This window comes from Coenobita brevimanus, chromosome 109, assembly GCF_032717465.1.
Source record: "Coenobita brevimanus isolate Jiangsu-jjx chromosome 109, ASM3271746v2, whole genome shotgun sequence".
Classification (NCBI taxonomy): domain Eukaryota; kingdom Metazoa; phylum Arthropoda; class Malacostraca; order Decapoda; family Coenobitidae; genus Coenobita; species Coenobita brevimanus.
Window position 1 is genome coordinate 35,749,445 of NC_137062.1, and position 13,264 is coordinate 35,762,708.

The 13,264-nt window shown below is 43.9% G+C and overlaps 1 protein-coding gene across 4 annotated transcripts in view; it reads left to right on the top strand.

The window, feature by feature from the left end:
- Positions 1-11,830, top strand: part of Gbeta13F (guanine nucleotide-binding protein subunit beta-1) — a 69,150-nt gene extending 57,320 nt beyond the window's left edge. For all 4 annotated transcript variants that reach the window (XM_080285931.1, XM_080285932.1, XM_080285934.1 and 1 more), the window contains exons 4-8: positions 411-581; positions 1,333-1,455; positions 3,170-3,371; positions 5,410-5,626; positions 8,092-11,830. In XM_080285931.1, coding sequence (XP_080142057.1) covers positions 411-581; positions 1,333-1,455; positions 3,170-3,371; positions 5,410-5,626; positions 8,092-8,198 — 820 coding nt within the window. In that variant the 3' untranslated portion in view covers positions 8,199-11,830. The remainder of the gene's footprint in view (positions 1-410; positions 582-1,332; positions 1,456-3,169; positions 3,372-5,409; positions 5,627-8,091) is intronic.
- The last annotated feature ends 1,434 nt before the right edge of the window (positions 11,831-13,264 follow it).

The following is a 13,264-nucleotide window of genomic DNA, read 5'->3' on the forward strand; positions in this document are numbered from 1 at the left end:
CATCTAACTATTGGCTGTGGAATAAATGAAGTACTATCTTGCTGGTTATTTTTTTTTTTTTTTTAATTTTCTGTTTAAAGTCGTGCTCTCATAACTTCAGTACTGCATCATGATAAGTGAAATTTGACGAGCCATAGTTTTGAAGTAGGAATGAGTCTCCTTGGTTACTATTCAAATCAGCCTTTCATTTGGACTACACCTGGCCATCACCCGAGCTAAAAAAGGTTAGGGATGTCGATTATAAAACCAACTACTGTACTGCATATTTAACTTAAAGATCGCTAACCTCTTTCAGCTATAATTGATGGCCAGGTGTAGTTAGGAATGGAAGGTAGTTATGGATATTTGTCAGGTTAAAACAGACTAACTATAGTGAATCTTGGGTTGATGTATGTGTTGTTGTTTGACAGGAATTTGGTGTCGGCATCCCAAGATGGTAAGCTGATAGTGTGGGACAGCTACACGACCAACAAGGTGCATGCCATCCCCCTCCGGTCCAGCTGGGTAATGACCTGTGCCTACGCTCCATCGGGCAGTTATGTAGCCTGTGGCGGCCTTGACAACATCTGCTCTATATACAGGTAAGTACAATGCACTGGCCCTGGCATTCATGGAGGGTCATGGCTTTTTTAACTTAAGCGGCATCCACAACAAATGCTTGCTGGTGTAGGCAGTTGTGGCCAGGAGTTTCATCTCACTGTAACCCATGAAGTTCTTATTGACACCTGCCTGTGTACTGTGGAACCACTTGTATGGGATGGAATGATGCAAAGTTCCTGCCTGCACCCACCCCCTCTAGCAAGCATTAGGTATGGATGTAGCTTATATGAATTTAGAATATAACTGGAGTGGGAACGATGGCAAAAGGAGGAGCCTAATCCTTAAACAGCAGGGGTGGAAGAGCACAGTTTTGCCCAGACAAAGCCATGCAATTACTCCATAAAGAAATGGGTTGTGTAGAAAACTAAGATGTTCATAGTGAAGTCCAGTCTTTCCTGTCCTGATAATATGGAAGAAGTAATTTGTAGCAAGTTGAAGTTGCTGTGGTGCTGAGTAAATGACAGGTTTTTCATCATATAAATATATCATGTTCAGCAGCGGATAGCAGTGTAAATACAAGTGTTTTATAAGAGAACTAATAATTATCTGCCTTGTTGAAGCTGGAGTAGACAAAGAGGCACAACTGCATCAGGTAAAGGGCACCAAACCACCTCTTCCTTAACACTTGATTCCTGTATTTTAAGCTACACAGTTCTAGATTTGTGTTTCAGATGATGCACTTCCTTGAAAATCCTAGTGAGGCTGAAACTGACACTGCCTTTTTCCTTACAGCCTAAAGACAAGAGAAGGCAACGTGAGAGTGAGTAGGGAGTTGCCTGGTCACACTGGTTACCTAAGTTGCTGTCGGTTTGTAGATGATAACCAAATAGTCACAAGCTCAGGAGACATGACCTGGTGAGTCTGCCCTTCCCCCGTCCTTTATTGACAAGCAAATCCTCCCTACTAATATGTGTTTCCTGCTTTATTTTGTAGATGAGAGAGGGGTGAACATTGAGGTAGATTAGCAAGGGGTAGACTGAAAAAGACTCTGTTTAGTTTCATGTTGTTATATACAGTAACTGATTTTGGATGGGTGGCCTGGCAAAGGAGCCTTCTGTTTTCCCCAGAAATGTATTCTTGCTAAACACTAACTCCTTTCTTGTAACCCTCTCCCTCTTGCACTCCTCCCCTCTTGTTCTCTTTCTTGTATTCTTCCTCCTTCCAGACTTACTCCTTTCTTGTACCCCTCTCCCTCTTGCACTCCTCTCTTGTACTCTTCCATCTCTCATACTCCCCCTCTTGTCCCTGTCAACCTCTCGTCCCTCACATTACAGGGCCACCCACTCTTGTACTCTTTCCTTCATGTTTTCCTCCTGTCTTGCACTCCTCCTCCTTGTACTCCTCCTCTTATACTCACCCTCTTGTCCCTGTCAGCCTTTCATCCCTCAGCATACAGGAAGACAGTCATCATTTCCACTTGGCTGTCTTGTGGTATGTTAACTGCTTCGTTGTTAGTGTATGATGCTGTATTTCACTAACTCGTATGAGAAGAATATTTTGGTGGGTTATATTTCCCACCTCCTGACAAGTCCATCAGCTCAGGATTCCACCATTACCATTAAAGATGTCAGGGGTATGGTAGCAGAGTATGGTATGATAGCAAAGAATGGTATGGCTATAGGGAAGGGTATGGGAGCAAGGAAGAGTATGGCAGCCTTTCCTCTCATAGCAAGGTAGGTTGGGGGAACATGTAACCCCAATTAGATGAAAAACAGCCACCCCAAAGCATACTGGATTTGTCTAGAGCTACAGTCACGTTCGTAAACAAATTCTCGTGTGCGATGTGGGTGGAATTAGGACCCGCTCGAGCTACACCTTGCTGCACTAAAACTCTAAACCAGGTAGTAAGTGAGTAAGGTAAACAGTAAAGTCAGTAACACAGCCTTATTTGTTTATTTTTATCCTTACCAGAGAGTGGCTGGTGAGTTAAATAAAGGAGTTAAAGGCATCGTTGCACAGAAGGAATACGTGTTATTGTTGGATTTTGCCTATTACATCTGTTAGCCCCCCCCTTTTATTTTTTTAATAATAGATTGTCAAAAGCTAGTAGTTGTTTCATCAGATTTTTTTATGAATGTTTTTAGAATTATTATTATTATTATTATTATTATTATTATTATTATTTTTTTTTTTTTTTTTTTTTTTTTTTTTTTTTTTAAAGCAACGTTGGGTCTGGTTAGTACTTGGATGGGTGACCGCCTGGGAACACCAGATGCTGTTGGCATCCCTCCGTGTCAAGTGGGGTTGGTGGAGGATTAATACCCCTTCCTGTAAAACAGTCAGCTCTAAGCCCTTGGCCACCCCGTGTGGGATACATGGCGTCTGGCAATGAATGAATGAATGAATTGTTTTTTAGAATGTTTCTTTTGATTATGATTGTTTTTAGAATTAATAATGCACCAACTTTATGCCTATGGACACTTTTTATTATTATTATTGTTATTACTATGCTTTTTTTTTTCTTTCTTTCTTTCTCTTATTTTGAATTGATCCCAGCTTATCCCATATTTAGGTGGGAAGAAGGGTCATGGCGTTGATGATGATGATAATAACACGTGTGGGTTTTCAGTGCTTTGTGGGACATCGAGACAGGGCAACAGTGTACACAGTTCACTGGCCACACTGGGGATGTGATGTCCCTCTCCCTCTCACCCAACATGCGCACCTTCACCTCGGGCGCATGTGATGCCTCGGCCAAGCTGTGGGACATCCGCGATGGAATGTGTCGGCAGACCTTCCCTGGCCATGAATCGGACATAAACGCAGTCACAGTAAGTAGCCAGCAGGGTGCATGTTAGGACCCTCGGATTGTGTAGTTGTGGGGATGGAGTTTTGTATTAACGTCGGGGGTAGGGTTGTGAGGGGCGGACTGAAAAAGACCTGTGACGAGGTCTTAGAGTGTGATCTCAGGGATAAGGCACGGAATAGGGAGGCTGCTGGAGCTCAGGCAGCATGGAGAGCTGTTATGAGGTGACCAAGACCAAACATGCAAGCACATTGGAGCCTTTTTAAATGAAACAAGACAAAACGAACATCTCAGAGTCAAAACAAGGGCCATCTTTACAATAATATGACTCTGACATAAACACAGTCACAGTAGAGGATGCATGAGTGAATATTTAAGACTTTGGGATGTAGTTGTGTGGAGAGAATCATGTTATTTTCGTACACCTTTCCAGCTCAGGACAGGGAGTGCCTTTACTGTAATATAAATCGGACACAAGAGTAGGACACGAATGCAGTCACAGTATGTAGCCAACAGGGTGGATGTGGGGGTGGTGATGATGATGATTGTGGTGATTAATTATGATGGTGAGAATACTGATGATGTTTGATGAAGATAATAATGATGATGATGATGATGATTTAACAATGATGATGATTGATGAGAATAATTATGATGTCGTCTGTGCAGTAAGGATTTAAAGATTGCATCATAAAAAAAAAAACTTGCATAGTGATTCCTTTGTTCTGTGCTATATGTGAATAGTGAGTTTTTTTGGTGAAGTTTTAATAAATCGATCTACTTGCAGTCGTAACAGATGCACGAGTAAGTCCTGCTGATGGAAGATATTTTACAAGTAAGAATTGAGAGTTGCTGAGCTAGAAGTGAGAGTTCTCGAGTCGTAGGATGCTAAGTAAGATGCCTTTGTAGAGTATAAGAAGATGCGAGTAAGTAGCTGATTGGGAAGGTGGTTTTAGACTGCAACTAAGATTAGCACATTGTAAGCGTGGTTCAAGGTACTGCAAGCTTGTTGAAGTAGATGCAGGTAACAGGGAAGTACATGCAGGTAACAGGTATATATGAGTTGCCTATTGACCCTTAGATTGTAACGTATTGGTAAGGAAGTAACTTTGAATTCGCTTATTGATTACTAGCTTAGTAACAAGATCTTACTATAATTCAGCAAAAATCAGTACAGTATATAATTTTGTAATGTATTTAGTACTATACAATATTTAATTCTTGGAAAGTACCATACATTTTACTGCATATTTATCACAGTTGTAGTGTCTGAAGTTTCTGAATGTTGCTTGAATGTGATTAACCTAAAGTGGAGAGGATGGAGAATGGGAGACTAAGTAGGAGAGTGTGAGAAAGGGGGAGACTGAGGATGGGATGGGGGGATGGAGTGGAGAGGTATGGGGCTGTGTGAGTTGGGGTTGGGCAGTGTAATGGCAGGGACATGAGTGGAGAAGTATAGGAGAGGGGTTTGAGTTGGGGGGAGGGCAGTGTAATGGTTGACATGGAGGTGATTTGTTTATGGCCACCCTTTACAGGATTAAGGCTATAAACAGATAGATATATTTGTGAGAACAAGAAAATTACCAAACCTTTTAGTTACATGATTGTTTTTGTGGTTTTTATTACAAGAGGAAGGGAAATTACTCTTTCCCAGTTTTGGTCTGTATTAATGATGCTTTGCCTGAACATGAAACTTTTTGAATCCCACCTCACACCATTATTAGCTTGGAAAATGGGTCACGATGATGATTAGGGAGGCTGTCGGATGTAACGGATTATTGGCTGTATTGGACCAGGCTTCCCCCCAGTTAATCCAGCAAGAGTCTGTTGTGGTACTGCTAAGAGAGGATAAATTTACTGTACTGTTTAGGATAAGATGAACACTAATCCACGCCACATCCACAGATTATCGGGATTTATCAGACCAGGCTTCCCCCCCAGTTAGCCCATTATGGCAAGAGTGTATTGTGTTTGCTAAGAGAGGATAAATTTCTTGTACTATTGTGGATAAGATGAACACCAATCCACACCACAGCCATTAACGCCATCTTCTCTCGTTGCAGTTCTTCCCCAACGGGCACGCCTTTGCTACAGGGTCTGACGATGCCACATGCCGCCTGTTTGACATCCGCGCTGATCAGGAGCTGGCCATGTACTCCCACGACAACATCATTTGCGGCATCACCTCCGTGGCATTCAGCAAGTCTGGCCGTCTCCTCCTGGCTGGCTATGACGACTTCAATTGCAATGTGTGGGATTCAATGAGGACAGAGAGAGCTGGTACGTTTATTTCTTGCACCTCTCCCTCACTTTCCTTCCTTTATTCACCTTATCCCATCCTTTATTCCTTTACATTTGGTACATTTATCTGGCAGACCTTTTCCTTACCCCCCTTCCTTTATTTACCTTATCCCGTCCTTTATTATTCCTTTACGTTCGGTACATTAATTTCGAAGGCCTTTTCCTTACTTTCCTTTCTTTGTTTCACCTTTACTTTCCTTACTGGACCTTTATTCCCACCTTATTTTACCCGTACATTACTTGCATATTTTACAGTGTGTCTAGATAGTGTGTTGTTTATCGTAGCTGCCTTTTATGTTGTCCCTGTACTGTTTGCTGTATAATTTCTGGATTGACTTATTATTATTATTACTATCATTGTTATTATTATTATTCAGGATTCCAGGGGCTTGAATGATGGCTGTATGAGTGTGAGCCATTTTAACAGGGAAGACTTTTGCTGGCTCTCTTCTATCAGTATTTTTCTTGCTCTCTGGACCCTGCTTCACTCCATCCTGTGGTGGGAAGGGGTCTGGATGATAATGACGATGATTGATTGATGGTGATGATGATGCTTGATTGATTGATTGATGATGATGACAGTGATGATGATGAATGATTGATTGATTGATTATTTTTTTCTTTTCCTCCTGGTTAACTTTTATTACAGGATATTGTGTTATTGTTTTACCTGTTCTTATTTCCTCCTCATACATTTGTTTTATTTCAGAGTTATCACTACCCGTCCCCGTCACGGAGGGGCTCGGGGACGGGTATTTTCTTCGGTCTCTCTGTCTGTCTGTCTTTTCACAACTTCACTTGAAAACAGCTGGTGCGATTTTGACTAAAATTTCAGGCATGATGGGCTATGACCTTCTGATCTCCTGATCAAATTTTGGGCCAAATTGGAGCAAGGCCCAGGCTGTAGGCACAGAAAATGTAAAAAAAAAAAAAAAAAAAAAAAAATCTCGCCATTACTCCTTTCTAATTTGTCATATCGACATGAAACCAAAACCTAAAGATGCATCTTGCAAATCTGCATCCTGTAACATGCCTCATTACATCAGGGGGGGTCACTCCCCCCCCAAGTCAGCAGTAGGGGAGTCAGTGTCAGGTGGGTTGGGCCTAAATCCCGATTTACTCCAAATTTGATATGTGACATCTTTGACTAGATATCTTGTTTTTATACATCAGCACTAACATGACTGCCAGGGACTTGGCACTGCTTTTTGTTTATCCTTTTTTTTTATCCTTTATCTTTTTTTATCATTAAACCTTCACCATGAATTTTAGTCCTTCCTCTGATGCTGTACTTTCAGTGTCAATATATAAGTTGATCTGTCACTTTTACTTTGTTACCTCTGTGTTTTAGCTTCCTGACAGTTTCCATTTCTTGGCACCAGTATTTAGTCACTCCTTTGTTTGTTTGTTTTTTGTTTAGAGCTGTTAGACTCATTTTGAAATTGTTGTATATTCTTCTACCACTTTTGTACTTGTCTGTGTGTGTGTGGTATAAATCTGTAAGTATTGTGTGCAGAATTTCTTAGCTCTGCAAGTGTTGCTGTGGCAAGAATTAGGATGCATGCTGTGTGCCTTAAATTCGCTGTCCTGTATATCTTTGTCCTGCTTCAGCCCCAAGGTGGTCAGCTGGACAGTTTGGGAAGAATTACTATTTAGCAGCAATTTTCCAAAACACAGCTACTTATGACATCACCAGAATTGTTACCAAATTGGCTTGCATCCACTGATACAGAATATCAATGCTTATCAGTGGTGTTTAACTTACTCTTAGACTAGTGTGGCAGATTCTGTGAGTTACTGTATGAGTGCCAGCTCTGCTCAGCAGGGTGGAGTCGAAGGCTTTTCATCTCATTAACTCGCTCCTCTTACTGGCTGCCTTCAACCTCTGTCTCTTCACCACACTATTGCTTCCTTATCTCTTTTCTGTTGCTGTTTCAATGGTCACTGCTCCTCAGAACTATCAGCTTGCATCCCTCCACTATTACAGCAGGTGCGTAACATCCGTCTAGCAGCAAACTCTCATCCCTTCTCCATCCAACTTTCTAATGCAAGAGTTAACCATTACCCTCAGTCCTTCATGTATGCAACAGGTCAACTCTGCAGCTGTTGTCCTCTGTATTTCATACTGCCTATGACCTCCAGTCTTTCAAACGCATTGTGTCCAGGCATATCAAAATGAACGGATCTTGAATTTTGTTGTTATCTTTTTATTTTTTCTTGGAGGGAACAATCTTGTGGACCTCTGGCCTTTGGTTCCTTCTTCCTTACATTAAATAAAAACGTGTGGCCAACTGAGCCTCATTTGACTGCCATGTTAGTCAGTGGTGTGCAGTGATTCAGGTGAGGGTCAGTGGTCACCTGCGTAGCTGGTCGTGCCTGGTATCCCTCAGCCTGGTTTGTGTCAGCTGGGCCTCTCCCAGTGAGTTACCTGTGTGTGTTCTCAGGTGTGCTGGCGGGCCACGACAACCGAGTGAGCTGCCTTGGCGTGACTGAGGATGGCATGGCTGTGGCCACTGGCTCTTGGGACAGCTTCCTCAAGATCTGGAACTAAAGTCAGTCCCACCAGTACCACCACCACCACCACCACCACCACAACCACCACCACCACCACCAATACCACCACCACCACCACGACCACCACCACCACCACCACCACTCCAGTATCAACATCAGTATCTTCTCAAGGAACCAAATTCCCTCGTAGGATACCGAGGCGAGAGGCTTGGTGTGTGTGTGCGTGCCTGCTGGCGTGTCTGCGGTCGCGCTTGTGGCGTCGCCTCTTGTTGATCCCAGACGCCCCTGTCCTGGGTCGCTGATCAGCTGGCCGGGAGTCACATCAAGATTGAATGAGAGTGCGAGGGCACGAGTAACAAGGGCTCGAATGATTTTTTTTTCCCCATTTTCATTTTTTGATATGGTAAATTTTAGGTGAGCAAGTATAAATGATTTACATGGGAATGAGAAGGCCACTGAAGATATGGTAAATTTTAGGTAAGCATAAATGATTTCCATGGGACTGAGAGGGACACTGGGGATTACACTAGTGGTGATAAATAGAGATGTGGGCTGGTAGGTGTGTATGGCTATCAGAGTATGATGGATTGAGAGTGTGGGAGTGCTGGTAGGGTAGGGTGGCCTCCAGTGTGACCCAGTGCCGGTGGTGGCAGCACACACGCAGGGGCTGACTGGTGCTGCCTGTGTGCCGCCCGGTGGAGACAAAGAGGAGGGTGGGGAGTGTCACACCAGCGGTGGGGGTGCACTGCCTCCCACCGGCTCCCCTCTCCCACCATTCTCTTCCTTTGATGTCTAGTCAGCCTGATGGAGTTGCTGCATGACTTTGATGCTGAGTGTTTACGTGGAAGCGGTGGTGGGCGGGGCGGGGCGGGGCGCGGGGTACTGCGTGGCGGTGGCGGGTGGCGGGGCCTCGGTGCCGCCGCCCCACCGCCGCCGCCGCCGCTGCTTGCCACGTGGATGAGTGACGCACTGCACCTGTACTGGCCACACCTAAAGCTCAGGTCAGGGCTGAAGGGGTAAGCCCAGGTGAATGCTATGGTAATGTGTTCATAATGCCTTAAGGCAACCTCTGCACTCCCTCGTGTCAGTGTGGAGAAAAGTGAGGTGCTTGAGTAAGACAAAATTTTGTCATGTTCCCTGCTCCACTGCTGCTTCTTGCGCGCATGTTCTGCTCTTGTCAGGCCAAGCACCCATTGATGGATTCATCTAACAAGGGGAATGCTATTATCCTTATTGGGACCACGTGGTGATAGTGTAAAATTGGAATCGTTCAGAGAAGCTGAAATCTTTGATACTGTTATCCTTCCTGCATATGATTATGAGCGTGCACTTAGATTTTGAATTTAAGTGCCATTTTCATGGTGACCTCAACTGCCAATGTAGTTTTAATTTGGGCAAATCTTAGTTAGAATACAAACATTTGTACTCCCTTAAGCTAATCCAAATCTGAAAATCAATCATATTGCTTTTTTCAGTCTTCTTAAGATGGTAATCAGTGAAATATTTCCATGATAGCTTGTTGCATTAGTGTAGCCCCAGAGCTAAAGTTATCTCCTGAGAAAAAGAAACCTTGCATTGGACTCCTCAAACCGGAGCACATCACATTTCTATCAGTGTTTGTTGGTAAGTGTATAGACTTTTGTTGGGTATATTCTTGCATTTATTTCCTTTATAGTTAAAACATCTGTGATGCCAAATGTGCTGGAGGGCAGTCAAAAAAATAAATAGATGGAGTGTGTGTCGATAAAAAAGAAATTTTGAATGGCTTTAATTGAGTTCAGTGACAAATTGCTCAGATTTCATTATGTGTAGAATGTGATGCAGGTTCATAGTTAAACTTCCCCTAAAAAGGCACATTTTAAGGGATACGGAAAACAATTAGAAGATGATGTAGTTCTATTTTTTATCTCATTGGAAGAAAAATTATAAAAAGGTTTAACAGTAGAGGGGAACTGCTCCTAGGAATGTCCACCTACTTAAAGCGTAAAATATTTTCAATTTACGCACAAGTATTAGTAAGAAAATAAAGCACAAAAGGGTAATTATGCCTGGTTAAATTACTGATGACATTGATGGACACAAAGAACAATCCTAGCTCAATTCTACTGCTGTAATTATTTTGTCCCATACCTGGTGTGTCAGAATCCAATCATCTGCAGCTTTCTCTGTTCCCCATACACCCTTCTTCATTTATCCTACCCTCCCGATATCCTTCTGTGGCTGCCCAATTCCCCTTTGTCACAAGAAAGCTGATGCTTTATTGTGCATATGTTAAACAATTGCTGAACCAAACAGTTTGAACACAATATCAGCATTTCAGATTACCTTAAGAAAGTTTATTGAATTATTTATCCCTTAATTTTTATGTTGATTGTGTATGATTATTTTGCCAAGCGGTGAGTGTGTGGCCTCTGCTCTCCTGGCGGTACCGAACACGACCAGATAAATGAGTGGTAGAGCTCCCGACGTGAGCGTCACTGGATCTGTCCCTCTCTCTTCGCCACCCGGAAGCTCATAGAACAGCCAAACAATTTCTTAATGACCATCTATAAGAAATGCAAGGGCTCAGGGCTGTTCTATGGCCCTCTGGCTGTAGGGGGGAACTTACTTGGGATGGGTTTGTTTGGTCAGCCGGCGATGGGGTGCCAGTGAGCGCTCACTGTGCAATCCCGGGGCACCTTCTCCCTTAGTTGCTGCTTCCCATGCCCCTGTGTTTGTGTGCGTGCGTGTTTCAGTTGCTCACGCGGCATACACGTGATTCCTGGCCCAGTGTACCGGCAGCGCAGCTCAGAACTCTCGCTGTGCACCCAGTCCCGCGGTGCCGTCTCGAGGGATGTCAAAGTGAGGCCACACACTCACCTGGATGTCCAAGTTTCTAATAAAAAATAATGGTAGTTTTTTCTCAGCCAAAAAACATGTGTAAAAAATGATATAAACAGTAGTTCCCCCTTTCTGGGAGTGTGAAGTGTCAATTGTAGCATTATAATTCCATAACTGTAATGATACTAAGCCAAATGGAACCCTCTCTCCAGCGCCTTAGCCAGGAGATGCCAAAGATGGCAGGCGCGTTGGTGGTGGGCAGGGATGGTTGGGCCAGCACGGCGGGGGCCGAGCAGCCGCTCATGCCACGACCAGCAGAGCCCGGCCCCCGCCCTGCCTGCTTCGCTTGAACTAGGCCCGCCCAGCCCCCTCCCCACTGCTATTAACACTCACAGACAAGTGTGCAGCAGTCACTCCTGCTACAAAATTGTTATTTTACGAGGCAACAATGAATTTATGTAACTTAAGCAAGATATGGTTTTTATTTAGACATGAGGTTTCTAATATCCAGTGAGTTGTAGATGACGAGTCCACCGCAAAGTCGATACTTTCACACAAGTGGGCCCCAATCCCAGTGAGCAGTGAGCAGTGAGCACAAGTGTCACCGAGCCGGCAGCTGGCAAGTGAGTCAAGACTCTCACCCCAGAGGCACTGCTGGAGCATCAGTGTTGGCAGCACTGTGTCACTGCTACTGTCTAGGGGACCCGCACTGATATATGAGGGATTTTTCAATTGATTCCAACTCCGGTTGTAGCCTATGAAGTCTCGTTTGTGAATGTCTTGTAAGAAGACGGAAGTAAGTAAATTATCTGACTTGTCCAATCTAATAAAGCTCTTTGTCAATGAACAGTTGGTGTTTTATTTCCCTAAGGTTGTTATTCACAGGGTGAGCATCAGGAAAGAAGTAGAAAGGAAACAGAGATGGTGTCAAGAGGATGGTCCAGGGAGTAGGGCGAGTAGGTATAGTTGTCAGCTTGCCCATGATGTAGCAAATTAGTCAGCATCAAGAGCAGTGGTATGGAAACCAGCATTATGGCAGATACAGAGCCTATGGGAAAATTGCTTATGGTTGACACTTTCCCAAGAGTTACCCCTGATGACCCTCAAGCCTGCCCTAACCACCGAAGATCAAAAACACACTGAACAGTAGCCTGCCTGCAGCGAGAAGGCAGACCACACCATCACCTAGACCATCACCTCGTATCTCCCAGACCACACCATAACCCATATTTATGCCGCCATCCACACTACAAAATCACCCACACCACACCATCACCCACACTACCATGCACACCACACCACCATCACACACCCCACACCATTATCCCACACCAGTGAAAGTCATTGCAGTCACATCGGCCTTGCTTCTGGCCAATTCATCCATGCAGTGACAGATGGTGCAATACCCTGTACCGTACATTTTTGGCAATGTTTGGAGTCACGTGTGTAAATGCAACCACATTGCAACTTTCAGGATCTAACCAGTTTCTCTCCCTCTCACACACATACACATAGGCTCAGCAGACAGCAGTCCCAGAGATAGACCAGGAAGACATGGGATGAGGTGCGTGCCAGACTTAGAGGTATTATTACAGGCATTACTAGAGAGCTGATGCAGAGGACAGGAAGGTGAAGGACTGCCATCAGGTAAACTCTCCTAACCCATTCTTATGTACATGAAAAACGGGCATAAAATCAAGACTTCAAGAACAACCTTGGTTAACCCTTTCTAAGTTGTTATATACTAGGACTATTATTTAACAGCATGTATTTTTGTTCACTAAAATAAAATATTACTTTAGGCAGTTTTCATAAAATTTGAGGGTTATGTGCTCGAGTTGGCTAGAATAAGGAGTGGATGAGGGATGTTCAGGGAGCTGTTGCCTCTCCTGACATTAATGGGCCTATCCCTCCGTGCTAAGGGATTTTTGTATGTGGCATGTGTTAGGAGTGTAATGCTGTATAGTAGTGAGACCTGGGCAATAAAGGAAGAGGATATTCGTAGGCTGAAATGTAAAGAAATGACAATGATTAGGTGGATGTGTAATGCGTCCTTGAATGCAAGGCCTAGGGAGGGGGAAGGGGCTAGGTGTACGACTGAAAAGTTGAAGGATGTTACAGGAGTGTATTGGTGTTGTGATAAGGAGGGGTAGATTGAGATGGTTTGGGAGGAAGGATGGGACTGGAGTGTATTGGTGTTGTGATGAGGAGGGGTAGATTGAGATGGTTTGGCAGGAAGGATGGGACTGGAGTGTATTGGTGTTGTGATGAGGAGGGGTAGAT